Source organism: Bos javanicus, chromosome 10, assembly GCF_032452875.1.
Source record: "Bos javanicus breed banteng chromosome 10, ARS-OSU_banteng_1.0, whole genome shotgun sequence".
NCBI classification, from domain to species: Eukaryota; Metazoa; Chordata; class Mammalia; order Artiodactyla; family Bovidae; genus Bos; species Bos javanicus.
The window spans coordinates 86,545,993-86,573,772 of record NC_083877.1 but is presented as its reverse complement, the minus strand read 5'-3'; the positions used below and the strand labels follow the sequence as shown (position 1 = coordinate 86,573,772).

General features: G+C 49.1%; 1 protein-coding gene across 2 annotated transcripts; it reads right to left on the bottom strand.

The window, feature by feature from the left end:
• Positions 1-2,017: 2,017 nt before the first annotated feature.
• Positions 2,018-27,323, bottom strand: LOC133254998 (heme transporter FLVCR2-like). 2 transcript variants are annotated; one of them, XM_061429531.1, is made up of 11 exons: positions 26,710-27,323; positions 23,464-23,605; positions 20,687-20,827; positions 13,712-13,779; positions 12,423-12,526; positions 9,118-9,228; positions 7,951-8,056; positions 7,690-7,801; positions 7,074-7,116; positions 4,243-4,255; positions 2,018-3,564 (listed from the first exon to the last, which is right to left on the bottom strand). In XM_061429531.1, exons 1-11 carry the CDS (start codon positions 27,292-27,294, stop codon positions 3,487-3,489), a joined length of 1,503 nt encoding a protein of 500 aa, XP_061285515.1. In that variant the 5' UTR covers positions 27,295-27,323; the 3' UTR covers positions 2,018-3,486. The 2 variants fall into 2 exon arrangements, with proteins under 2 accessions (XP_061285515.1, XP_061285513.1); XM_061429529.1 differs by lacking the exon at positions 4,243-4,255 and adding an exon at positions 5,292-5,345 and having other exon boundaries at positions 26,710-27,322.
• Positions 27,324-27,780: the final 457 nt, after the last annotated feature.

The window sequence follows — 27,780 nt, the reverse complement described above, 5'->3', positions numbered from 1 at the left end:
GGACGAGGAGGGAGGTACAGAACTCAGATCACTGGGAAAAGCCTCTCTGAGGAGGTGGGATCTGAGTTGAATATGTGTGAGGCAGTATTTGGGCTTCCCTGGTGGATCAGACGGTAAAAGCGTCTGCCTACAATGTGGGAGACCCAGGTTCGATCCCTGGGTCAGGAAGATCCCCTGGAGAAGGAAATAGCAACCCACTCCAGTACTCTTGCCTGGAAAATCCCATGGACGGAGGAACCTGGTGGGCTGCAGTCCATGGGGTCACAAAGAGTCAGCACTTAGTCTGTTCAAGGACTAAGGTCACTAAACTACAGAATGGTGACGTTCCTAAGTGAAAGGTAGAAGCTGGAAAGGGAGCAGGGGGCTTGTGAAGGGCATTCCCAACCAGTTAAGGCTCTTCAGGTGAAAGGAACAAAATCTTCCTTAAACTAGCTGAAGCCATAAAGATAACATTGGCTGACAAAACTGGAAAGAGGATTATAGGCTTCAGGAATTGTTTGATCAGGACTCAGTTCCATTTCTCTGGAGTTCTTTTGACTCTGCCCTCCTGTGTTGGCTTCATCCACAGGCTGGCTTCGTTCATGGTACCAAAAGTGTTTGTAGCAATTCAGGCCTCATGTTCCCACCTAGAAAAAGAGCTCCGTGGTACAAACTATCTTTCCCTTACCAGCTGTTGTAGGAGGCAGTTAAGAAAAGCAGTGATCTCACACACAGTTAATTTTTGGGTGGAGGTCTGCAGGGAGCCCAGCTTAGAAAGGAATGAATGAAAGCACAAGACGATATGGGTCTTCTAGGCGTGCCTCAAGGAAATGTGATTCCAAGTAAATAAAGGCAAGATCCCAGAGGATCTACAGAAATGATACAGAGTATTTGGCAGAGACTCTGGCTATTAGGGTTCTCACAGAGCCCAGGCTTGGCTCCCTTCCCAGGTGATTTAAAGTGGAATCCTAACGTTGTTGTCTGCCTAAGGATTGCTGACAGAGAGGGAGCCAGAGTGCCCCAGACGCAGTCAGCTCGATAGAGAAGAAATGTCCAGGAAAGTGATGACTGCAGCCCATTCCTGTAACGCACAGAAGGTGAATGCATTACAGAGGGAAGAGGGACAGGAAGGGGAACAATCCAGAACTGCAGAAAACAAAACTGGATTCCGGCCCAGTCAGTCTGCTGCATGACTGCTGTGCTTGGAGAACAGACATGCCAGCCACCCTGGGAGTTACAGGCAGAAACCACAGTGGGCTCTTGGCAGCAGGCACACTCGGGTGACGCTGTCCACGCTTGGCAGCAGGCACACTGTCCTCATGTGGACGCTGTGTGGAAAGCAGTCCCAGTCCCGTGTTAGGCACTGAGTTGCAGTCCCCAAATAGCCCAGGTGTAACCTCTGCAGCCTCATCTTAAAAATAACCCACAAGGGGGAAAAGACCTAAACAGACATTTCTCTGAAGAAGACATACAGATGTCTAACCGACACATGAAAATATACTCAACATCACTGATTATTAGAGAAATGCAAATCAAAACCACAATGAGATATTACCTCACACTGGTCAGAATGGCCATCATTAAAATGTCTACAAACAATAAATGCTGGAGAGGGTGTGGAGAAAAGGGAACTCTTGCACTGTAGGTGGGAATGTAAATTGATAAAGCCACTATGGAAGATGGTATGGAGATTCCTTAAAAAACTAGGAATAAAACCACCATATGACCAAGCAATCCCAGTCCTAGGCATATACCGTGAGGAAGCCAGGGTTGAAAAAGACACATGTATCCCATTGTTCATTGGAGCACTATTTACAATAGCTAGAACATGGAAGCAGCCTAGATGTGCATCAACAGATGAATGGATAAAGAACTGTTACATATACAGAGTGGAATATTACTCAGCCATAAAAAGGAACACATTTGAGTCAGTTCTGATGAGGTAGATGAACATAGAACCTATTATACAGAGTGAAGTGAGTCAGAAAGAGAAAGAGAAATACTGTATTCTAGTCCACATATATGGAACCTAGAAAAATGGTACTGAAGAATTTATTTACAGGGCGGCAGTGGAGAAACAGACATAGAGCTTATGGGCATGGGGAGAGGGGAGGAGCAGGTGAGATGTATGGAAAGAGTAACATGGAAACTTACATTACCATATGTAAAATAGATAGCCAACGAGAATTTGCTATATGGCCCAGGAAACTCAAACAGAGGCTCTGTATCAACCTAGAGGGGTGGGATGGGGGGAGTTTCAAAAGGGATGTGATGTATGTATGCCTATGGCTGATTCATGTTGAAGCTTGACAGAAAACAACAAAATTCTGTAAAGCAATTATCCTTCAATAAAAATTAAAAAAAATAATAACCCACTAGATGGCAACATCTATGCAGCAGAGGACCACCTCTCATGGTATGGAGCCCCCACCCCTCCTTCCCATTCCCACCCTCAAAGCTGTCTCTGCCCCAAAAAATGACAAGGCAAGCCATAATAACTATTTATATATTAAAAATAAAGCAGTAGTTTCAGTAAGCATTTTGTTTATGCATTTTAAGCCACTGAAGAGTAAACACTTTGGCCTTATCGAAAGGAAAAAACCATCACTGTCCACTTCCCTCCCACCCCTAACTCGGTCCTCCTGCCAGAAGTCTGGCTTCTCTTCTGTGCAGAGTATCTGTGCACACAGACACCGCGGGCTCACCTCGGGTCCTGGCCCAAGCACCGCTGCCACGCAGGCCACTCCAAGGTGCTGTGGCCAAGGCAGTGGGCACAACAGAACAGCACAGGCGTCTTGATTACAGAGCTCAGGGCACAGGAGAACTGGCGGAAACGTCTTATTCTGAGGTGATTCTCCCCAAGCCTTGAGTAGAGCCAGATGCAGGCAAGGCAGGAGAGGTCAGCTTGGGCTGGTTGAAAGGAGTCCCTTTAAATTCAGGGTGTCTGAGAAAGGATTGTTGCTGGAAGAGGGATGAGGAGAGGCTGCAAACACTGTCCCCACCAGAGATGGACGAGGTCATCTAAGCCAGCAGACCCAAGGCCCATTCAAGGGCCACCTCTCCTTCTGCCCTTTCATCTCTCGGGAGACCCTTGGAGTTCTCGGGGGCAATGATCCAGGTGAGTTTGTGATGAAGGGCACAGACAGTGGGCTGGGCTCGCCCTTCCTCTGGAGAACATCTCCCTAGAGAGGGACTGGAGCAGGAAGGTGAGGCAGCAGCCAGGACTGACTCCAGGACTCTCTCTGCCCGCCCCACTCCCAGCTCCCAGAACCTGCAGGGGGAGGGCAGGGGCCCAACACGTGTAGTGGAAAGGGCATTTCCCCCATAGAGACAGGGCAAGCTCTGGAGTGGCTTCCAAGAGGCAGAGCGCTGTCCTCCAAGACACAGATGTTCCTCCTGTTTCCCCCAGAAGCTGCTCGGTGAAGGCCGTGGGGCTGGCAGGCAGAGCTGTGCTGGCTGGAGAGGTGGGGGTGGTCTGAGTCCCCCGAGTCGCTCCTCTGCCCTCTCTCAGAAATGCTCCTTCTGGACAGTGGTGGGGGCTTTGCTGCTCTTGCTGTCCTCCTCCTCCTCCCCCTCCTGGGGTTTCTACAAGACAGACAAGTGGACAGCCCTTGGGGTGAGGAGGTAGGGACTCCACCCTGCTGAGTATCTGCCTGCCCGTACATCTGGAATCCGGGGGGAAGACGCGAGTCCCAGGCACTCAGCATCCCCGACTGAACAAGGACGAGGACAGGGACTCCAGTCACACATAGTGCTCCCCAGACACACACACCATCACGACAGGAGCAAAGGAGGAGCAAAAGGTCAGCCTTCCGGGACACCACAGCCTCCAGGGACCACCTCAGTGTGAGTGCCACTGAGCTCCGGTCACCCTCCTCCCCTTCTGACAGCCTCGCCCCACCTGGATGGACCCCCACGTGGCTGTGGATGGGCCAGGTCTGCACCCCTCTCAGGAGTGCTGACTACCCCCAGTCAGGGGCAGCCCCCAGGATGAGGAGCACGGTTACCATGTGTGTGGAACAGACGCACAGTGAACTGTTACCAAGACAGGATGCAGTATGGCTCAAAGTATGTATATATTAATATAGCGTCCCCATAGAAGAAGAGACTTGGGTCTGTTTGTCATCAGATTTCTTGCGGGACAATGGCTCAGAATTAGAAGTTCTTCAGGGTCACACTTGTTAGCTGGGTGGGATTAATATGCCCTGAAGATTATGCTCTGAGGCCCCTAAGTACTAACTGCCAACTTGGGCGTTTGTCTGCTGTTTTAGGAATACTTTGCTTCATCCCTCAGGGGCTCATCTTGCTCCCAACAAGGCCTCAAGCACAGGCCGAGCCCCACACAGCTCTGACCATCGAGGCTGGCGGAGCACACGCAGGCCACGTCAGCTGGAAAAACGGCACTTCACCCTCCACGACACCCAGGGCAGCCCGTGGCGGAGGCAAAGCGGGAGATCCAGCGTCCAGTTCTCCATCTTGCTAACTTGTCGGCACCAGCTCAGTCTCATCTCTGAGAAGCCCTCACTCAGGAGCCAGCAGCAGACTTCAACCACTCATGCCACCTCCTGTCTCTGACACACTCATGCACACACACCCGCCTCCCTCAACACCATCACCTTGAAGTCACAGATAAATAGGGCTTAGTGTCTCTAGGGCCAAGAACTACCAACTGGAAGACAAATGGAAACCCAAACACAGATTGTCATCATCAGTGTCACTCCTGACCCACTGGAAGTTCTGGCTCTTTCTGCCAATGACCCACCTCACTGATCAGGAAGCGCAGCTCTGGCCGGATGCGCTCCCTGCCCTGTCGTCCCCTGGCGCTGAGACTGAAGTCCTGGGACAGTCTGCAGGTCCCACTCACACCCGCCACCTCGGTGGGGAATTGATGGCTCCTTTACAACGTCCTCTGACAGCCCTGACTCCCCTGGGACAAGCCGCATGTGACTCTGACCCCCGCCCGCCAGGCCCCCCAGGTGTATCCAGGACAGCACCGTTAGCCTGCACCCACTGGCCTCCTGGCCCAGCTCGCGCTGCTTCCCATGGTCCACATGCACGGGACTGAGCCCTCACCGCCTGCTGCATAACAAACCTGGCCCACAGGGACAAGGATCTGCCTGCGAGACAGGGAAATGTGGGACGACCTAAGTAGGAAACAGGAGGAAACGGACATGTGTACATGGAGACGTGGGGTTGGGGGCAGCAGTGTAGAATGGCTGACAGATTCTCCTAAGGAAAGGAGCAGGGTAGAAAGCCCAATGCACAGTGTATCCACAGGAAACACACAGGGAAATGAGTAAAATGTTACTTACTAAATTATCTCTGGTTGCTGCAAACATCAGCCCAGGACTTCCATTTCCCTAAATCTGAAAGGGAAACACAGATTATAAAGTAAACATAGCAAAATTTGTATCACTTCACACAATGGGTCACATTTCAAACTGAAACATTTTTACTAGAATCCATCCTGTTATCACAGGCATCTTTTACCCAGGCTCACAATCTATTCACCAAAGTGTCCCAAATCACATGTCCTCGTCTGTGGCACAGGGCCCAGACCATCTCCACAGGGCTGATGCCAGGGTTCTCGCAGGCTCCTGAGGAGACCACTCCTGTCTCAGGCATTCCCTGTGCCCCACTGAATGTCCTGTCCCAGGCGCCTCCCCCAACATGCTCCCTGCTGCCCGCTGCCAACTCCAGAGCTTGAGATCAGAGGACAAAGACCTAAAGATTAGCATCCGATCATCAAAAGGACTAAATATACCTGTTTCAGATTCAATTTTTCTTGTGGAAATTGGCAAAGATTTTTCAAACTGGTAAATACGTCAGTTTGGACCTTACATACTCTGAGAGCAGGGTAAACAAGTAGCGTTGACAGCACCTTTCTAGAGGACAGGTGAGTAATACACATCAAGGTCTTAAACATGGGCATGGCCACTGACCCGTTACTCAAGGAAATACTTTGCTAAAGAACAGGCCCGAAGATCCAGCTTCTGGGACACTGATCACAGTATTGTTTAAAAACAAAATTCAGAAACAACCTTAATGTTCCTGGACAAGAAAACTGTTAAATCGTGTTTATCCATGTTCAGTTCTTAGGGCATTGTGCAGTCATTAAAGGTATGCTGCAAGTGGGGGGAAAAGTGTATTGTAAGAAACTAACAAACTGATAAAGCGCTGGCAACAAGTAAAAAAAAAAAGCACACAGAACAAGATTCCATTTCTATTAAAAAATACATCTATGTACACTATTATATGTGGACATGGACATATGTAAGAAATGCAAAAATACCACCACCTCATCTCTAGCTGATGCTATTACAGGTGACCATTAAATTTTTACACTTTTCCATATTTTTTAGTTATTTTACAAAGAAACATGTATTACCTCTGTAATAAGCTTTAGGTCTTTTCTTCTGTTTTTAAAGGAATATATCCTACTATGCTCCTTCTTAAAGCTGAAAATTCCTTTCATCCTGGCTCAGACTTGAAACCTAACAGTTTGATTAAAATACTCCATAGCCCATTAGAGCAATTGGGAAGCACTTTTCTGTTCTAGATCAAACTCCTGGTCCTCTCCCCTTTCACCACCAATGCCTGCTTCCTGACTTGTCCTTTTAGAGCCCTGCTGGCAACCTACTGGTCTCTCCATCCCCTGGCACTGCCTGGGGGGCAGTCACATGCCAGGAGAGCCACTGCCTGGAGACCACCACCACCATGACGGAGCGATGGAGCCAGCCCCCAGCCTTCCTCCACAGTCACCGATCAAGGCTGAGAGGAGAGAAGTCAGGGCCTCAGGACTTGTCTCAGGACCCCGGGGTGGGTGTTGCTCGGCAGACTGTGACACAGGGGCCAGCTCTGGGGACCAGAGCAGGGAGGCCAGGAGCAGGGAAGGAAGTGGCAGAAAAACCCGGAGAGGGCAGCAGAAAAGCGGGGCTGAGCCCCACAGAGGAAACCCTTTGTCTCCACGTGTGTGACGCTGAGCTGCTCTCACAGCCACCAGTCCCCCGGGCGCTCCCTCCACTTCCCCCCAATGCCACAGCCTCAGCAAAGTCTGTGCCCACATCTCAGCCAAGCAGCTCCCACATACTCACATTCTCAGGATCCTCTGCCTCCGGAGATCTGCCTTAATGAATGCTAAGATCAAGGGATGACAAAGAAGGGCAAGTTATCAAGCAGAGCAATGGTCAAGCTCATCCGTGAGAGGGAGCCCTTAACTCTCCTAAGGGTCACGGGTATCCCACCTCCTTCAGACCTTCCAGGGATCTGGAGGTTCCACCAGCCAGCCTGACAGAGCCTGGGAACCACTGCTGTACAGACAGGAAGAAGCCAGTGACGACACTGGCCTCCATGCATAGACCCCTGATATTTGCAGGGAGTTTGCACACAGTGCTCCAAGCCTCACAGCCATCTCCATTCTACAGATTAGGAAAGTGGGGCTCACAGAGGCTGGTCCCCTTGCCCATGGTCAAGGGCTATGGAGGTCAGTGTCACAGTACAGGGTTCCGACAAGGGTCTATTGGGGGTAGGGTGGGGGCAAAGCCCATGCTCATGCTTCCCAAAGATACTTCCTCATGAGCCCTCCGCTTTGCACCTCTGCACCAGTGTCCCGGATCTGCGTGATCAGTCAGGACACTGGGGTCTGAATCTGCCAACAGCGTAAACTCAGGTGCAGTCAGAGCATCACTTTGTCCTGAGGCCCTGACTCACCAGTGAGCACTGCTCCGAGGGTCAGGAAGACACACAGGAAGATGTTCCCAGGCATGGTTCCATAGTTGTCGATAATCTGGCCCTGGGAGATGGTGAAGATGATCCCGAATACCTGCAAAGACACGGAGAAGACGGGAGACAGGGGCCCAGCCACGCAGCCCACGGGGAGCTGAGAGCTGCCTTATGCAGCGCCTCACCTGCCGAGCCCAGCAGGGAACACAGGCCCACGGCTCCGGTGCCACCACCCAACGAGAGGCCTACCTGGGCAGACACATTGAGGAGGCCAGACGACATGCCTTCTGATTCCAGGTATGTCAGCTCCATGGCAAATTCAAACCCCAGAGTGAGATAGCCAGTTATGGAGAAGCTGACGACCAGATCACAGAAACAAGGTGATGGAGGACTTCCGGAACAAGGAGGACAGGAGCCCATCTCCTCCGTACAACGACTTTGCCTGTTGGCTTTCTTCCCATCAAGACATTCCAGGCCCTTGAAAATCAGGCCAGGCCAAGAAAACAGGGACCCTTGCAGGCCAGAAAGGAGCCGAGGCTATTTTCTCAGCTGGCCCTTTGGGGATCCCTGTTCCTTCTGCATCTGACCATCAATTAGACAGGGCCAGAATTTACAGGAGGGGTTGGGATGCCTGGAGTGTTCAGCCCTCAGCTGAGAACTGCTGTGTGATGGGTAACACGGCCCTGGGCTGGCAGGGGAAGTCCCTGGATATTGACCAGCCTCTCCATGGCTCTCTGGGACTCAAGGGTAGGGGCTCGGAGTCTTGAGTGTCCTCCAGAGAGGTGCCAGCAAAGCAGACTCAATCTCTCTCTCACACATACACACAGTCATGTACAGCCCACAGAAAAATAATTGGGAGGTGACAATGAGCAGAGGTCCCTGTGGACAGGTTCTTTCTCATATAACAGGTCTAGAAAATTCCAGTTCTGTGATCTGACATCTGCACCACACCTTCTGCTGCTTTCACATCTGTAATCACTCTCATGGCTTCTAACACCTGCATACATATGGCAGACCACTCTTATTTTCTGGGTCTCAGAGCAGTTATGTGACATGCCTGGGGTTTCAGATAGTCCCCGGCATAAGTGACATTATGACCCACCCTTTCTGATTCCCAGACCCGTGTGCTTTCTGTGGCCCCTTGTTGTCCCAGGCAGAGTTCATAAAGACAGGATATTTCCTAGCCTCCTAGAGATTTGTGAAGGACACGGTCCATCTCATCAGCATAGATGGGCCTGGAAGCCCCCAGGGAGCCTTCTGAAATCTGACAGGTGAACATGACCTCTGGCCACCATTTGCATCTTTCTGGAGGTCAATGAGAGGCTGCAGAGGGATTCCTATTGCTTCTAGGAGGTCAGAGCTCTAGGAGCCATGCGGTGGTACTTTCCAGTTAAGCAGGTGAGAGGTGAAACTTACCCAATTATCCCAGCAGTGATGTATACTATCCACAGGTGTCCCAGGTTCAAGGTCCCTGTGTACCCCGCCATGCCCACCAGAGTCATGATGTAGAGTACCAGGGAGGTCTGCCTACAAAGAGAGGCGAAGGCTCTAAGTGACGGCCCGCAGACTTCACCAGGATCTTTCCTTCCCCCCTCCCACACTCCCTCCCTCCCATCCTTCGGGCACCTACTATATGTCAAGTCATCTGCTGTGTGCTGGGACATCTACTCATATGGACACGGTGTCCATGTGGTTAGTGGACAGAAGACCCATAATCACACAAATAGTTCTTGTGCTCAGAGCTACCAAGGGTCAGACCAGGACAGTGCGAAGCCATCTTGAGGCATGTTTGTTCTGCTGTAGACCCCTCTCAACCAGATCACTCTGCACCTGGACTTGACACATCCTACCTACATGAAAGAAGGGCACAGCTCTTTCGTCTCCTCCTTCACAAAAAAAAAAAAAAATGGGACTCACACCAGCTGTGGTCAGGTGGCAGTGGTCACAGGACCAAGAAGCCCATTCTGCTTGTCTGCATTGCCCCCCGGCCCCCAGACAGTGCCGGGCAGGGACCTGACTGTGAGAGTCTCTGTTGTCTCCACATCCTTCCTCTTGCCACCTGCACACGTGCAGCACAGCTTTTCCTGCTGAATCTGAACTCCTCCACTCCTGACAGTGCAGCTGAGAGAACAGTCTCCAGCCCTGAACTAGCCCCTGATTCCAAAGCCCAAGGCAGAAAGCTGCGCCCCCTCCTGGGTGCGTGTCCCTCTGCTGGTCCCTCAGAAGGCCCATCTGTGCTGGCTTCCGTTTCAGGCTCACCCTGCCTGTGCCCCTCCACCCAGGTTGCCCCTCAGGACCGCTGTGGCCCTGAGTCCTGCACTGGGACCGGCCCCCTCTCCCTGTCCTCCTGACTGAGGTCAGGGACTCACAAGGCACCTCCTTGTGCACTCTGCACGAGCATCAGGACTCAGACCACGAAAGCTCAGAGCCTTCCCTCATCTCTGCTGAAGCCAGAAACACGGTGGGGTGGCTGGCAGGTGTATACTGTGCTTACATCAAACTAATACTGCACTTGTTGGACGCCAGAGATTCTCTTAAGCACTTTACATGCAGTTAGTATTTCATTCAACTCTTACAAAAGGTGTGCAAGAAAAGTCTGTACAACTACCCTGAATGTGACCAAAAAGGAAACATGAGCCTCAGGTTATGTGTCCAAAGTCATGCACGCAGTAACCGCATAGCTAAGGTTTGAACCCAGAGCTGGGATTGGAAATCTGTGCTCTTTCTACTCCCCCACACAGGAATACTAACACCCGGTTAGTCTTTGGAAAAGAGCAACAGCCTCTGAAGGACACCCCTCCTTCCTGGGTCTTGAGCAGCTGCTGAGGTCAGAGGGCCTTCATCTCTTCTCGCTCTGCTCCCCGCATCCAGGCCCTCCCGCTCACAACCCAGCCCCATGGACACCCATCTCCCTTGCTGACCACACAAGCTCACCTTTTGCCATATTTCTTTACACACGGCTTCTTCTCAAACCACTAGCCTGTCTACAAAACCATCTGTAGCCTCAGCCAGACATAAATGGACCTGACCATCCAATTTCTGTCTCCAAACCAAAGGAGACCCACGTGGGAGCCTCAGGGAGAAGGAACAGGCACCAAAATGCCCAGATGACAGAGCTCCCCCACCCTTTCTCTGCCCAAGTAGTGGAGCGGAAAGAAGAATGTCCATGCTGATTGCAGGATGCAGACATCAAATGCCACTAGGAACCGTGTCAGCTAGACTCTGCAGTGTCCTCCCAGCCTTTCACTGTCTTTTCACTGTCTTTTCTGGTTCATCTGAATCATCTGGTTGCCCACATCCCGGCCCCACCAACATTCCAATCCCTCCTTTCTGTTGCCACAGAGCAAGCCTGAAAGAGAAATGCTGCTATTCCCCGGTTCAAGGGCGGCCAGTCCTCACTACCTGAAACCAGCAACCAGCATATGGCAGAAACGAGGCAGTAGCCCAGCTCTGCCAGCAGTAATTAGGTCCAGCTGGGCTCCTCCTTGTGTCCAGCCAGGCAGCCACATCCCCAGGGAGGGCCTCAGTTGGCCTTTGCCGAGAGCAGCCAGAGGGAGCCCTGGTCTGACCAGAGCCTCACAGAAGTGGGTTTGTGTGCAGAGAACAGGTCTGCCGCTATCTGTTGCCTCCAGACACTGGGAACTTTGGAGGCCTTGACAAAGCAGCCCAGAATACTGCCCTGCTCAGCACAGGACAGCCCAGGCAGCTGCCCCACTGAGCAGCATTAACTGAGCACCCAGTGGATGCAGAGACAGACACAAGTTGAGCCTCTGTTTCCAGAGCACTTTCTCCAAGGCTGGCTACTGAATCAAGGCATCTGGGTTGATTTCTAAATGCAGACTCCCCTACTGAGTTGACATCCATGAGGGTGGAACCCGGGGATCTGTGTTTTTAGTAAGCATCCTGGCCGCTGCTGCTGCTAAGTCGCTTCAGTTGTGTCCGACTCTGTGCGACCCAATAGATGGCAGCTTACCAGGCTCCCCTGTCCCTGGGATTCTCCAGGAAAGAACACTGGAGTGGGTTGCCATTTCCTTCTCCAATGCGTGAAAGTGAAAAGTGAAAGTGAAGTCGCTCAATAGTGTCCGACTCTTAGTGAGCCCATGGACTGCAGCTTACCAGGCTCCTCCGCCCATGGGATTTTCCAGGCAAGAGTACTGGAGTGGGGTGCCATTGCCTTCTCTGATTAGCCTGCAATCCACTAAAATTTTAGTGGCTCTTAGAAATGCACTGGGTAATCAGGTCTAAACCATATCACGGTATTTACCAATGACGTGGAAGCAACTGCAAGGTAATACACTGAGAATTGTTGGAAGCACAGAGCACCCTGGTTAACCCCATGGGGTCCATGAAGGAGCCATGGAAACCTGGCAATGGAACCACCTTCTCATCCCCACTCTTTGGCGTTTCCACATACATCCAACTGCTGATCCTTTTCTATGTTTCTTTTCTCCTTCCTCTGCTCCTTCCATGATCTACTTGGATGGAACTCGGAAAGGCCTGACGTTCTCTATCTCTAATCTTCCTATGGTCCCCACAGGGAAGGCACTGCTTCCCTCATTTTATAAATGAGGAAACCGAGCCTCCAAGAAGATACATCTGAACTGCCTCCTTGACCACTCAGACCCCAGCTGCTGCAATCACATCCTCGGAGCCATGTTCCTAATGAACATGTCATTTCATAACATGGTCTCCAATTCAGTCCAAGCGGAAGAGTCACTTACTTGTAGGTTTTGGTCCTATCCAGCCAGATGCCTGAGATCACAGCCCCAAGCATTCCTGCAACAGCGATGGTCAGGCCGATTCTTCCAACTATCACACCTTCCCCCTGGAAAAACCACAGCCCCAAGGATCACTCAAGGATGGAACAAGACATCTGATGGGTGCAGTCACCAGCAGGCAAAGGGGGTAAAGACAAGTAACTGGCGTGCCATTAGAGCCAGTTCTCAGGAAGTATTAGAACAAGATGACCTGTAAGAAGCTGCCAGTGGGAATAGAATCCTAGAATAATTGCTCCTCCCAACATAATATAACCCTGGATGTGTGTGGATCATACTGAATCCTGGAGGAAAATAAATTCTATCCTAGAACCACTTTTAGATAGATTTTTAAAAATATAATCTTTATAGGAAACCTTTGTCATTATTCCCATCTCTAAGATGGAAAAACTGTATATATATCCAAAGATTCCACACTTAGATTTTTTTCCAGCTATCAGTGCTAAAGGGATAGAAAGATAATAATTATATATATTTAAAGTGTTTTTAGAAGCCAGACAGCATGCTGGGGATTTTTATATCATCATCTCATTTAATTCTTCAAATTCCCTACCATAAGGTTAGGAATCAATAATCCCCATATACTCATATGAAGACACTGAGGCACAGTGAGATTAGCCCACTAGCCCAAGGTCATGGGGCCTTTATTAAGTGCAGAGGTAGGATTTGAACTCAGAGCTGTCACCCTCCAACACTGGAACACTCAACGCACAGTGGCCCATGCTCCCACAAGCATGAGACCCTTGATTTTTAAAAGGAGGCCTGGGCCTTGGATTCTTGATTGTAAATACTCAGAGTCCCATTCCCAACCCTCCCTGGTTCTGGAAACATTTACAACAGGCTTTCTGTTGAGTCACTAAGCGTTTAAAATCAAACCTTGTCCCCATTTCACAACTGAGATGTATCAGCTGCGAGTCTGTGTGTATGTGTTTGCCTACTATGTTGTCCGGCACCACATTATATACTTTACACATGTATATCTTAGCATTTACTTTCTAAGCCTCAACTAATCTTTCAATAAGTAATTAGGCTTCTTCTGAGAAAAGAAAATGAGAGCTAAGAGACGGTAAACCAGTGTATCACACATCTGAGTTCTATTGGTGGTGGGGGTGAGACCCAGAGCCGCCTCCCTCCAAATCCTGGAGCTCACACCATAGCATGCTGCCTCCCCAGCTCCTGCCCAGACTAGAGATGGCCTTCTCTCAGGATCCAGCAGTTTTGGGGGACACCCTTACCAGGTAGTGGAAGATCACCATGCGATTCAGCAGGGTGCACAAGGCATAAAAAGCACCAGCATTCAGACCTGAAGGAGGCAGGGAGAAACACAGCATTAGGGATATTCTCCTGCTGGGGCCATCGCTGACTTCTGCCCCCAGAGGTGAGAGGTCAGAAACGCTCACCTCCTTGCAGTGAGAGTGGTGCCCTCAGAGAAGAAGAAATGTGCCAAAACAAACGAAAGTAATCACTTGAATCTCTTCTTAACCACACAGCATTGCCGACTCATCCCTTTAGCTCTGTCCTGGAAACGCAGGTTCCAGAAAGTACATATTACTCCCAGTCAGAACTGTCTACATCCCTCTTAAGGGTTGGCCTGACCTAAGGGTTCAGTGAAACTACTGGACACGTTTCCACCTCCTCCTGATGACCTATGCCCCCTAAAGAATGCTCCAGACCTCTGACCCCTGACAACACTCCCTCTGTAGGTAGACTGTCACCTCTTTTCAACATCCCTCTTTCAACTATCTTCTCAGATTCCATATCACCCAAAATCCTATATTTGAAACCAGAAAGGACCCTAAAGAACATCTAGTTGATGCTCCTGATTCATTGATTCATCCATCAAGTAAATGGAGCACCTAGAATATATTTTAGTAATCGGTGTCATTAGAGAATGAGGCCATTTGTCCAAAACCATATAGTGACTGTGTAACTAAGATGAGACTAAAACTGATCCAAAGAAAAGGGTCTCCTACCCTCCCTTCATAATAATGGTTATGATTGTGGTGATGCTCACACAACTACCACTGGCACACTTGGCATTGGGTCCACTTAGAAAGATGTAAGACAGGATCCGGTGCCCAGGCAGGGCAGCCTCAGGAACTGATGGTAATGGCTGATGGTGATGGTGGTGGTGGTGATAGTGGTGACTGTAGTGATGGTGGTGGTGGTGATGGTGGTGATGCTGATGGTGATGGTGGTGGTGGTGATGGTGGTGGTGACAGGTGGTGGTGGTAATGTTGGTGGTGCTGGTGATGCTGGTGGTGGTGGTGATGGTGGTGGTGATGCTGGTGGTGGTGATGGTGATGGTGGTGGTGGTAGTGATGGTGATGCTGGTGGTGATGCTGGTGGTGGTAGTGATGGTGATGCTGGTGGTGATGGTGGTGGTGGTGATGGTGGTGGTGGTAGTGGTGGTGGTGGTGGTGGTGGTGACAGTGGTGATGGTGATGGTGGTGGTGGTGGTGACGCTGATGGTGACACTAGTGGTGATGGTGATGGCGATGGTGGTAGTGATGGTGGGGCTGGCAATGGGGGTGATGGTGGTGGTGGTGATGCTGGTGGCGGTGGTAGTGGTGGTGGTGGTGCTGGTGGTGATGGTGATGGTGGTGATGATGGTGGTGACGCTGGTGGTGATAGTGATGGTGGTGGTGGTGGTGATGGTGGGGCTGGCAATGGGGGTGATGGTGGTGGTGATGGTGGGGCTGGCAATGGGGGTGATGGTGGTGGTGGTGATGCTGGTGGCGGTGGTAGTGGTGGTGGTGGTGCTGGTGGTGATGGTGATGGTGGTGATGATGGTGGTGACGCTGGTGGTGATAGTGATGGTGGTGGTGGTGGTGATGGTGGGGCTGGCAATGGGGGTGATGGTGGTGGTGATGGTGGGGCTGGCAATGGGGGTGATGGTGGTGGTGGTGGTGGTGATGGTGGGGCTGGCAATGGGGGTGGTGGTGGTAGTGGTGGTGATGGGGGTGGTGGGGGTGAGGGTGATGGTGGTGGTTGTGGGGGTGGTGATGCTGGTGGTGGTGATGATGGTGGTGGTGGTGGTGGTGTTGGTGACGCTGGTGGTGATGGTGGTGGTGATGCTGGTGGTGACGCTGGTGGTGGTGCTGGTGGTGGTGATGGTGGGGCTGGCAATGGGGGTGATGGTAGTGGTGATGGTGGTGGTGGTGGTGGTGGTGGTCGTGATGCTGGTGGTGGTGGAGGTGATGGTGGTGGTGATGGTGGTGGTGGTGGGTGATGATGGTGGTGGTTACGCTGGTGGTGAGGGTGGTGGTGATGCTGGTGGTGATGGTGATGCTGGTGGTGATGGTGGTGGTGGTGGTGATGGTGATGGGGGTGGGGGTGATGGGGGTGCTTGAGGTGGTGATGGTGGTGGTGGTGGGGGTGATGGTGGTGATGGTGGTGGTTACGCTGGTGGTGATGGTGGTGGTGGTGGTCATGATGCTGGTGGTCGTGGTGGTGATGCTGGTGGTGAGGGCAGTAGCACGTCCTTATGTACTAGACACTTCTCTAAACACCTTACAGTCCTAATAAGATAAAGTAGGTCATATTCCTTCCAATTTTATAGATGTGAAAGGTACACTCAGATTTGAAAAACAATTATACAGAGGTCAGTCTGGAAGACTCACCAGGGGTCTTTTTAATTTCAGCTAATTTTGAGGCTCACGTGACTGCCACTGGCACACCTGGCATTAGGTCCACTTAGAAGGACATAAGACAGGACACGGTGCCCAGGGATGGCAGCCTCAGGCACCCCTCTTCACTGGAGCCAATCCACAGGACCCCAGGCCACAGAGCCACTCAGAAGCCATTCTCTCTCACCCCCAAGCAGATGGCTCAGCACAGGGAAACGTGGGTGTGGCCCCCACCCTGCCTCAATCCCTCCCAGGAGCCACTATTGTTTGTAACTCATGCACAGGCTTAGTTGCCAGGATCCCCATAAAGGACAGGCCCGTGGAGAGAGCTGCTGTGCTCAGAGAAGGACAATGAAGGGCTTCCCAACAGGGGTGAGAAGATGGCCCAGGAGGGGGACCAAGCTGGTAGAGGAGTGGGACGTGGAGCTCATCTTCTCCCACCAAAACATTAGAAACACACCTGCAATGGAACAAATCACACAGAACAGCTACCGAACACTGACAGAAGCCCCCAGACTTCCATAAAGACGAGAAAACCTCCACAAAGAAGGAATCAGGGTGGGGCCTCTGCCCCAGGAGGGAGCTGTGAAGGAGGGAAGGTTCCCGCACCTGGGGAAGCCTCCTCACCAGGAAGGGGATAAGACTGGATGAGGAAGAGCTTCTGAGCCCAGGAGGAGGGCACAGCAGCTGGTTTGTCAAAGGCAAAAAGGAGAATGACCTGCACAGAAGGCCAGCACCGTCTCCCGGCACCTCCCAGCCTGAGATACTCCTCCATCGGTCCAGGCGGGGACTGGATGATGAAGCTCAGGCTTCAGAGGTCAGACCCAGGGAGAGGACCAGGGTTGGCTGTGTGAAAATAGCCTAAATAGGTGACTGCGGCAACAAAGGGTGTACTTAGAAGATGCTTGGGCCTGCCAGAGAGGCAAGGTGCCATTATTGGGGGCACATGAGGGGAGGGGCAGGACCACCATGAGAGCTTCTTTCCCTGTGAGCATGCCCAGGAAACAGGACACCACTTACAGGAGGTCCAAGGACAGCACAAGTCACCACTGTCCTGGTGGGCTCGAGGGGCAGGCACAGATTGCCACCAGGAGACCCATGAGTAGGCGCCAGGCCCTGTGCCCACTGTCCTGGGGGCACGCAAGGCCTGCTGTAAGTGCACACCCCATATCACCAGGATAACAGCCAGCACACATTGAGGGAAGAGGCAGCAAGCATCTAAACTAAAAGCAGCCTCTCGATTCCAAAAGAGAGTGGAGGAGAAGGACTTGAGCTCACCTCCTCTTGCAAAAATGCCAAACCTGGAAAAAGAGTGAAGGCACAGACTGAGAAGTTACAAGAGATGTTCAACAAAGAGCTAGGAAATATAAAGAACAAACAGAGGTGAACAATACAGTAACTGCTATAAAAAACACGCTAGGAGGAATCGATAGCAGAATAACTGAGGCAGAAGAGCAAATAAATGAGGTGGGAGGCTGAATGATGGAAATCACTGCTGTGGGACAGAATAAAGACAAAAGAATGACAAGAAATGAAGGCTGTCTCAGAGACTTCTGGGACAACACTAAACATACCAACACTTGCATTGCTGCTGCTGCTAAGTCACTTCAGTCGTGTCTGGCTCTGTGCAGCCCCATAGACAGCAGCCCACCAGGCTCCCCAGTCCCTGGGATTCTCCAGGCAAGAACACTGCAGTGGGTTGCCATTTCCTTCTCCAATGCATGAAAGTGAAAAGTGAAAGTGAAGTCGCTCAGTCGTGTCTGACCCTCAGCAACCCTATGGACTGCAGCCTACCAGGCTCCTCCATCCATGGGATTTTCCAGGTGAGAGTACTGGAGTGGGGTGCCATTGCCTTCTCCAACACTTGCATTATAGGGGTCCAAGAGGAGAATAGAGGGCATGAGAAAATATTTGAAGAGATTATAGTCAAAAATTTCCTAATATGAGAAAGTAAACACTCACTCAAGTCCAGGAAGCAGAGAGACTCCCATACAAGATAAACCCAAGGAGAACATGCAGAGACACGTATTAATCAAACTGACAAAATTAAAGACAAAGAAAAACTATTAAAAGCAACCAAGGAGAAGCAACAAATAACATACAATGGAACTCCCATAAGCTTGTCATTGTTCAGGTGCTAAGTCATATCCGGCTGTTTGTGACCCCCATGGACTACAGCACACCAGGCTTCCCTGTCCTACACTGTCTCCTGGAGTTTGCTCAGACTCATGTCCATTGAGTTGGTGATGCCATCTAACCTCTCATCCTCTGTTGCCCCTTCTCCCCTGCCCTCAATCTTTCCCATAAGGTTATCAGCTGATTTTTCAGCAGAAACTTTGCTGGCCAGAAGGGAATGGCAAGATATATTTGAAGTAATGAAAAGGTATAACCTACAACTAAGAATACTCTACCTAGACAGGTCATTCAGATTTGACGGAGAAATTAAGCTTTACAGATAAGCAAAAGCTAAAAGAATTCAGCACCACCAAACCAGTGTTATAACAAATCCTAAAGGAATTCTCTAGGCAGGGAAAAAAAAAGAAAAGGCAACTACAATCAAGAAAATTGCAAATGGGGAAGCTCACTAGTAAAGACTAACATAAGGTAGAAAATAATCCACACACACATAGGATATCAAAACCAGCAATCATGAGGAGTGAACAAATGCAGGACATTGGAAATGCACTTGAAATCAGAAGATCAGCAACTTAAAACAACCTTATATATAGAGAGACTGTTTTATCAAAAGCTATGAAAACCACAAACCAAAAACCTATAATAGATACACAAGAACAAAAACAGCAACCCAAACATATCACTATAGATAGACATCCAATCACAAGAGAAGAGAATAAAAGAGGAAGGGAAGAAAAAAGACTCTCAAAAACAAATCCTAAACAATTAACAAAATGGCAATAAGAACATTCACATTGTTAATTACCTTAAATGTAAATAGATTAAATGCTCCCACCAAAAGACATAGACTGACTGAATGGATACAAAAACAAGACCCATATATATGCTGTCTATAAGAAACCCACTTCAGATCTAGGAACACACACCGACTGAAAGGGACAGAATGAAATAAAAAATATTCCATGCAAATGGAAATCAAGAGAAAGCTAGAGCAATACTCATATCAGACAAAATAGACTTTAAAATAAATAATATTACAAGATGCAAAGAGGGACACTACATAATGATCAAGGGATATATAAAAATTATATATATATATATGCACTCAACATAGAAGCACCCACATATATAAGGCAAATGCTAACAGCCATACAAGGAGAAATCAACAGTAACACAATAATAGTAGGGACTTATAAGCTGGTTCTTTGAAAAGATAAGCAATATTGATAAACCTTTAGCTAGATTCATCATGAAAAAAAGGGAAAGAACACAAAATCATAAATTAGAAAGGAAAGAGGAGACGTTAAAACTGACACCACATAAATACAAAGGGCGACTACTATAAAAAACGATAGGCCAATAAACGGACAACCTTGAAGAAATGGACAAATTCTTAGAAAGACACAGCCTTCTAAAACTGAACCAGAAAGAAGTAGAAAATATGAACAGACCAATTGCAAATAGTGAAATTAAAACAGTGACTTAAAAACTCCCAACAGGGACTTCCCTGGTGGTCCAGTGGTTAAAATCTGCCTTCCAATGTAAGAGGGATGTGGGTTCGATCCCTGGGCAGAGAACTAAAATCCCACATGCTGTGTGGCCAAACTAATAAACAAAAAACATAAAAACAACAATGCAGTACACCCAGTTAGACTTGACTTTCAGGAAAATAATTTTTTAGTATAAAAATGCCCCAAATCCAGATACATCAGGTCTCTTCTTTCACATTTCTAGTTGAAGTACACGCCTGGACACATCTGCTTCTTACCATACCTGATGTTGTCTTGCATTCAGGTAAAAAAAGGAGCCAAGTGAGCAGATGAAGGATTGGTTGGGGAATGATTCACATAGTAAGACTCATGTAAACATCCATCCATACATTCATTCAATCACCCATTTAACAATTGTCAGCTTGGAGTACCTGCTCCAGGCTATAATTTCTCCTACTGCTGAGGAAATATATAGGTTAATAGACATAAATCCCTACTCTCAGGGAGTTCCTAGTTTGTGGGAAAACAGACCTGGAAATGACTTGTCGTGTCTGACTCTTTGTGACCCCATGGACTGTAGCCCACCAGGCTCCTCCATCCATGGAATTTTCCAGGCAAGAGTACTGGAGTGGGTTGCCATTTCCTTCTCCAAAGATGTACTAAGAACAGCACAATAAATGGTCACCTAATACTGCTTCACAGCAGACATACTGGGATGAGACTTGGAGGGTCAGCAGACATGTTGCCAGGTGACTTGACAGGGGAAGGAATGGTTTCCCAGGTAAACTTAAAGGAACAGGGAAGACTCTGAAGCACAGCTGGCTCTTCTGCTTAATCCTAAATGACGACTTTACATATACATTTGGGATCTGGAAACAGTAAGATACACAGAAACGTCAGGTCTCTTGTCTCACATGCCCAGCCCCAGTACACCCCGGACACACGTGCATCATACCATAGGTGATGACTAGCAGCACAAAGTTGAGGTTTTTGAAGAGTTGGATGATGGAACTTAAGTATGAAGCATCAGTAGACGCCAAGGCATAGCTCAGGCACTGGGTCCTGCTGGGGGGATGTTTAGGCTTCTCTTTGAACACTGAAAGGAAACAAACAGAGGTCATTGCAAGTCCCCTGGTCCTACTCCTGCACAGCTGACACACGGATAAGAGCTGGCTCCCTCATCTGAGAAGGGGCTCAGACTCCAAAAGGAAGTATTAACTCTTTGATTAAATCCTCTCGAGCCTCCTCTGTTGAAGCTGCATCTCACTGTCTGTGGCTGAGGGGCTGGTCCTTTGACTACTTTTTCTTAATGACCTTTGGACAGCTGCGATCATTGGACTTTCCAGGCAGTGCTCGAGGATAAAGGAGTCCTGTAATAAATGGCAAATACCAAATGGCAGAGCACTGAAAAATCCCATAGTAACCAGTGGACAGAAAGGAAGTGAGAGCTGAGGCTCTGGGATTCGTGGGCCCAGATGGGGACTCAGCCCCAGAGCTCCTCCCGGGGAAAGGGCTGGGCTGCCCATGAGAGCACAGAGCCTGGCACCTGCTGCCAATAAACGCTCCCTGAGTGAGGGAAGGAGCTGCTCCTATTGCAGAGACCTCGAGTCCCTCCCTAGTTTCTCAGAGTATGCCTCCTGGGAAACCAGAGGACTAACACGCGCTCCTGCAGGACTGGGGCTCTGATAGGAAGGACCTGGGAGGGACAGTGGGAAAACCATTCTCCGTACGTTCTAGTTTCAGTACAGCCGGTACAATCCATTTCACTGCACTGACTGCTGTCCAGTTCTCTGGGGGCCAGATCAGTTTAACCAGCTGTCTGCCTAAATTGGTCCCCCAGCTGAAGCACCATCTTCATCCGCAGACTCCATAAGAACACTTGTGAAAGGTCAGGAGACTGTCTCCATTTAGAGGAAGCTCTGGAAATGAGATTTAATCACTTGAAGATCAAATGATCCCCCCGCTCAGACAACCCTCCAGCCCAGACTACAGGGCCCTGCTTCTTCCTTCTCTGGAAATAGTCTTGAACAACCTACCACCTTTAGGAACCTCTCATCCATTGTCTGGCCTGTTCACCTCCGTTTCTATTATGTGTATGTGCTGTGCTTAGTCGTGTCTGACTCTTCGCAGTGCCCTGGACTACAGCTCACCAGGCTTCTCTGTCCATGGGGATTCTCCAGGCAAAAATACTGGAGTGGATAGCCTATCCCTTCTTCAGGGGATCTTCCCAACCCAGGAATCAGACCAGGGTTTCCTGCATTGCAGGCAGATTCTTGACCAGCTGAGCTAACAAATTGGTCCCAAGTTTTCTATTAGCGGAAAGAAATCAAGGAAAGAAGTGTTTTGTTTTTTAATATCTGTAATGGCAGGGTTTGCTCAGGGACTTGCCAACTGCAAACCACAATTCAGATAAGATTTTTCAGTTCTTTTTACTCAAGGACTGTGTGTGTTTAATAGTAAAATGTCACGCTGTAGAAATGTCCTACCTTCAGATCTCAACTGCAAAGGACCAGGCCCTCATTTGCTACAAACACAAGGATTGACAACTAGGTACATTACAGTTTGAAACTTCAGTTCTGGCTGAGATTGTTTTCAGCCACAGCTTCACAGATCCCACCTTTCCAGGAGCAAGAAGGAACTCCATCCAAGGGATCCTGTGAGCTTTGAAAAGCCATCAGGCAGCCCCTCCTCGCTTGGACCCGGTGAGGGAATGACAGTAAGAACAGCTGGATGAGGTGCGTGATCATAAAATTGTTTGACTCTGGAGGTGAGGCCGGCAGGAAGGAAGGAAAACTTAAACGTGTGTGGTGGAATTTTCAGATATTAAGAGACAGCTGGTTAATCTTTAAAGACAAATGACTCACTGAAAATGAACACTTCTTCTGCACTCTTTCTGAATTTATCACAGCCTGTGTGATATCACTCAGATGATAAAAGAGGATATAAATCGTATTAACCAAATATCTCAATGCTCAGATATATATTCATATAAAATTAATAGTAGTTATTTGAGGTTTCTGGTTGGGGTTAGCTGGTACAATGGTGATCCTTTTCTTTATGCTTTTTTTTGTGTATTTTCTAGATTTTTCCATAATAAGCCTATCTTATATACCTTTTTTAAAAAGTATTTTAGAAATGTGGCCCCCAGGTATTTTCAGGTGAATGTATGAGAGGACTAGTGTTTGTAGGTCAATCCTGTTTTGTTCCAGAACTTTAGAGTATGGAGTTAAACAATTTAGGCTTGAATCCAATCTCTGCCACTTACTATCTGATCTTGAATACCTTCACTCTCCTCAAGTATCAGTTTCCCCTTAGTTAAGTGAACTGAGAGTGGGATCCCCTCTATAGGGCCCTTGAAGAGTCAATGAGATCAGGCACACTCAGCACAGGGCCTGTGACATCATAAATGCTCACCGGGGTTTCATCAAGGAAATCAGCAGGCTGCCCATTAATTCTAATGAGGTCACGCTAGGAAACTGGTGAATTACAGCTAAACTTTACTGAGCAGCTAACAAAGTACACAGGACCAGCTAGCACTGTATGAGCAGCAACTACTCAGGCTATAAGGCTTAAAGACCATTAGAAGCCCAGCCTCCAGTTTCTGTAGATATATTTTATAGAATACATGGTACCTAGAATGGTGTTCTAGGGTCATGTTCATAAGGTCCTCACCCAAGTCAGCAGGACCTCCCTCCGTCCCCACCCACCCCTTAAATCTGCTAATGACCTTACCGATGATGACAAGGATGAAAAGCAGAGTGGCCACACCTGCTGTTACGTAGAACATGATGCTGATATAGTAGGCAAGCTCATCAGGGTTGTCGATGTTGGGTACCGAGACAGCAGGGACCAAGAACCCAAGGGCAATTCCAAGCTATAGAAGACAGAGAGAATCAATAGTAGTATAAGTGTTCAAGAGGGGACAGTACACACTTAACCCACTCCTAATAAGAATCATAATCCCCAACTTCCGTTCTCTCTTAGAACACAAACAGGGATTGTTTTCCCTCTTAAGACACCACAGAGATCTTTCTTTTGCTTCACAATTCAACTTACGTACATTTATGACACCCCTCGGTATCAATCCTATTGAAAAAATTATAGTTGGAGTTCTCAATGCAAGCTGGCTCTTCTCTAGCTGCAAACTACTGAACAATGTTCCTATACTCCCATCGCTAAGGTAGAATGAAATCATGCCATTTGCAGTAACACTGATGGACGTAGAGATTCTCATACTGAGTAAAATAAGTTAGACAGAGAAAAACAAATATCGTTATGATATCTCTTAAATGTGGAATGCTCAAAATCCTTCAAGCTAGGTTCAGCAGTATAAGAACCAAGAACTTCCAGATGTACAAGCTGGGTTTCGAAGAGGCAGAGGATTCAGAGATCACGTTGCCAACATTTGTTGGATCATGCAGAAAACATGGGAGTTTCAGAAAAAAATCTTCTTTTGCTTCATTGACTACATGAAAAGCTTTGACTGTGTGGATCACAACAAACTGTGGAAAATTCTTAAAGAGATGGGAGTACCAGAACACTTTACCTGGCTCCTGAGAATTCTGTATCTGGGTCAAGAATCCAACAGTTAGATCATTACATAGAACAACTGACTGGCTCAAAATTGGGAAAGGAGTATGACAAAGCAGTATCCCTGCTTATTTTAACTTGTATGCAGAGTTGCTGTTGTTTAGTCGCTAAGTCATGTCCAATTCTTTGCCTGCCAGTCTCTTCTCTCCATGCGATTCTCCAGGCAAGAATACTGGAGTGGGTTGCCATTTCCTTCTCTAGGGGAACTTCACAACCCAGGGATCGAAGCCATGTCTCCTGCATTGCAGGCAGATTCTTTACTACTGAGTCACCTGGGAAACCCATATGCAGACTTTATCATGTGAAATGCTGAGTTGGATGAATCACAAGCTGGAATCAAGAATGCTGGGAGAAATAGCAACAACCTCAGATATACAGTTTACTTCATGTATCTGTGGGAGGTACAAGGGTGTGGAGCTTCCTGGTCCACAATCTACTAAGGGACAGGCTGGGTGGGAAGGTCAAGCGAGAAGGAAACAGAAGACATAGACTTGATTCCACGGAATCATCAGGCCCTCAAGACTGCCTGCCAAGGCAACACGGCCAAGACAGAAGCCAGGCCAGGCTACCAGAGCCTCCTCCCAAGCAGTGCACTGAGCTGAAGGTCAAAGAAGCAGGGTTAGCAGTTACTCTGCTGTGGTTCCACCTCACAGGCCTGCAGGGCCTCTACCACCCTGCCCCGCACGCCCCAGGGGTCCAGGATATTTTCAGAACCTCAAGTGAATCAGAATTATAAGCGCCGCCCCAAGCCCACCCTCCCATCTCACTCTGGAGAGCGACTGAGCTCCCAGCTCCTCCCCCTGGGAACTGGACCCTTCCTACAGCAGCACAGACACGCCAGCCCCGACAGGAACCCGGCTCCAGGCAGGAGGGCGCCTTCCCAGGGCACGGAGCTCCTCTCTCCTGGTGATTTCACGTCTGATCACAAACCTCGCCTGGGAAGCCAGGTGGAAACACAGGCGCCTGGCCTCTTCCCTGGAGGATCTGATTAGAAGTCCAGGTGAGGGCCCAGGCGTCTGTAGTCTGTCCTGGGCCCACAAGTGAGGTAAATGGGCACCATTTGAGGGCGCACTGGTCTAGTTTCCTTCCCCAGTGGCCAGCCTCTGAGCTCACCCACCTGCCTGTATCTTTGGTGAGGACTTTGCATGAAGGAGAAACCAGAACTGGCATTCAGTTCCCCTTTACCTTCCCTAGAAGTCTAATATAACCCACAATTTCAAAACTTTTAAAATAACAATAATTATAATAAGTTTTTGAGTTTTATCAGCATATAAAAAAAGAGTTTGTAAGCTAGACTCACCTGCCTGTATCTTTGGTGAGGGCTTTGCATGAAAGACAAATATTATTGAAGTCTCACCCTAGAAGTCTTATATGACCCACAATCTCAAAACATTTTTATTGATATTGATTTATTTATTGATTTATTGATATAAATATTGATTATTTGATTTTGGTTATATGAATTATCTAGAACATGCAAATTCATAGAAAGTAGAAGAGCTTACTAGAGGCAGGAGGAGGGGAAAGGACAGGTTGTTATTTAACGGGTACAGAGTTGTTGGGGATGAAGAAAAAAAGTTTTGGGTACATATATTAGTAATTCTTATACAACCTTGTGAAAATAATGCCATTGAATTGTACATGTATGACTGGGTAAAATTACAAATATGTCAATTTCAACACAATTTAAAAAATCAGGTTCATAACACGCCCAACTTTCTGGCCCATAAACTCATGGAGATGCAAAGAATTTAAGACTCTCCTTTCAGAATGAAGGAAAAACAAAGGCTTCCCAGGACTTCCCGTGATTTGCAGGCCTTGGAAATCAGAGCAGCAGTTCTACTCTATCCTCCTGCACTCAACTCTAACCTCCAGGGAAGGAGTTGGGCCCCGGGCTCTGACCCGCTGTCCTGGCCTCAGCTGTGTGTAAGGAAGGTGAGAGCAACAGCAGGGCCACCAGGGCCCCGCTCTGCTTTCCACGGGGTATGGGAGATGCTGCGCTTGAGGAAAGCTGGTTGGACGGGCAAAAAACATCTGCCAAGCTTAAGACACAGAATAGTCTGACGCGCAGGGACTGCTCCCCGAGGAAGAACAGCAGCACAGAACTCACAGGTTCAAGCTGGTGAAGTAAGTTGAGGAATGAGATCATAAAGATGGCGACAGCAGGCTTTCTGCCTGCAGAGGAGACACCGTGGGTGACAGGAAAGGCCCATCCTTCTGTCTCCCCACTTTTCTCACACAGTCACTCAGTCACACTTAGTCAGACTCAGCCACACTTCACCTAGGGTCGCAAACACTGTTGCAGTCGGAAAACACAGCCTTCACCCAGTGAGGCAGTTCGGTACAATGAACACTCAGTCCCCAGTGAACACCCACTCCTCCACCCACCTGATTGCCGAGGACAGCTATGGAGCAGGCTGTTGACACCTCATCATCTCCGAACCAGACGGAAGCAATGTGGGAGGGCATACCCAGGATGAAGACCTGGGCCACGGAGCAGACGACCTGGCCCAGCACCGTGACTGGGAAGAGATGCGGCTGCAGGCTGCCCAGCTTCACCCAGGCCCCCAGGCAGTTGAGAGCAGAGCCAGCGAGGGCGATGGTCCGCAGGCCGAACTTCTCCAAGAGCCAGGCCACCGGCAGGAGCAGAGGAATGTAGGCCAGCATGTAGCACATGGACAGCCAGTTGATGGCAAAGGAACTGACCCCATAGAAGTACATGAAGATGTTATTGATGGCGGCGTACTGGATCCACTGGAAGGCATTGCACATGGAGTAGCAGCTGAACACCAGGACGACTGCCCACCGGCGCTTGCTCACCTTGATCGTGAACTCTCTGTCCAAGATTCTGAATAGGGTGTAGCCACGGGCTTCCGCCTCGAGTGGGGACATCTGCGAAGGGGTGCCATCATGCTCCTGTTGGTTCAGATCTTCATCCTCCATGACTCCAACCTGTACCGGAGCCCTGAGCATGTGCTAGGGACTCCAGCAGTCTTAAGAGACAGCGCTTTGACCGGTTCTCTGAAGCCCTCAGGCCACTTGCCCCGCCTGTTGCAGAGTCCCAGAATAAAGGGAGGCCTGAGCCTACCGAAGAGCCCAGAGTGGGGCTCCCTGTGCTCCCCTCCCAGCGACTGCTCCCAATTGGCCTTTATGTCTCTGTCCCTGACTGCTATGCCCTAGGCTGGTGGAAAATGCCTCGAGCCAGTCCTGGCAACCTCCCAAGGCTTTCTGGCCAGTTCAGCCCATCAAAAACAGTTATCTCCTTGCACAAGAACTTTACAGGACTGTGATAGCTCTGGGGCGGGGACTGGGGCCTGGCTCCACCTCACTCCCCCACCCTAATTCCCAACCCTGTTTGCTAGACTTTCAGTATAAAGATAAATTTGTAGATTTCCCAGGCTGGTTGTGCTCTTGGGATAAAGTGAGTTATAGAAAACTTGTCTCCTATTTGCTTTCCCC

Coding starts and splice junctions, on each gene's coding strand:
- LOC133254998 (XM_061429531.1), bottom strand. CDS start 27,294: ATGCTCAGGGCTCCGGTACAGGTTGGAGTCATGGAGGATGAAGATCTG. Junction 13,780..20,686: donor GCTGCTAGTCATCACCTATG/GTATGATGCACG, acceptor TGCCTCCTTCAG/GTCTGAATGCTGGTGCTTTT. Junction 9,229..12,422: donor GATAGGACCAAAACCTACAA/GTAAGTGACTCT, acceptor CTCTCTTTGTAG/GCAGACCTCCCTGGTACTCT.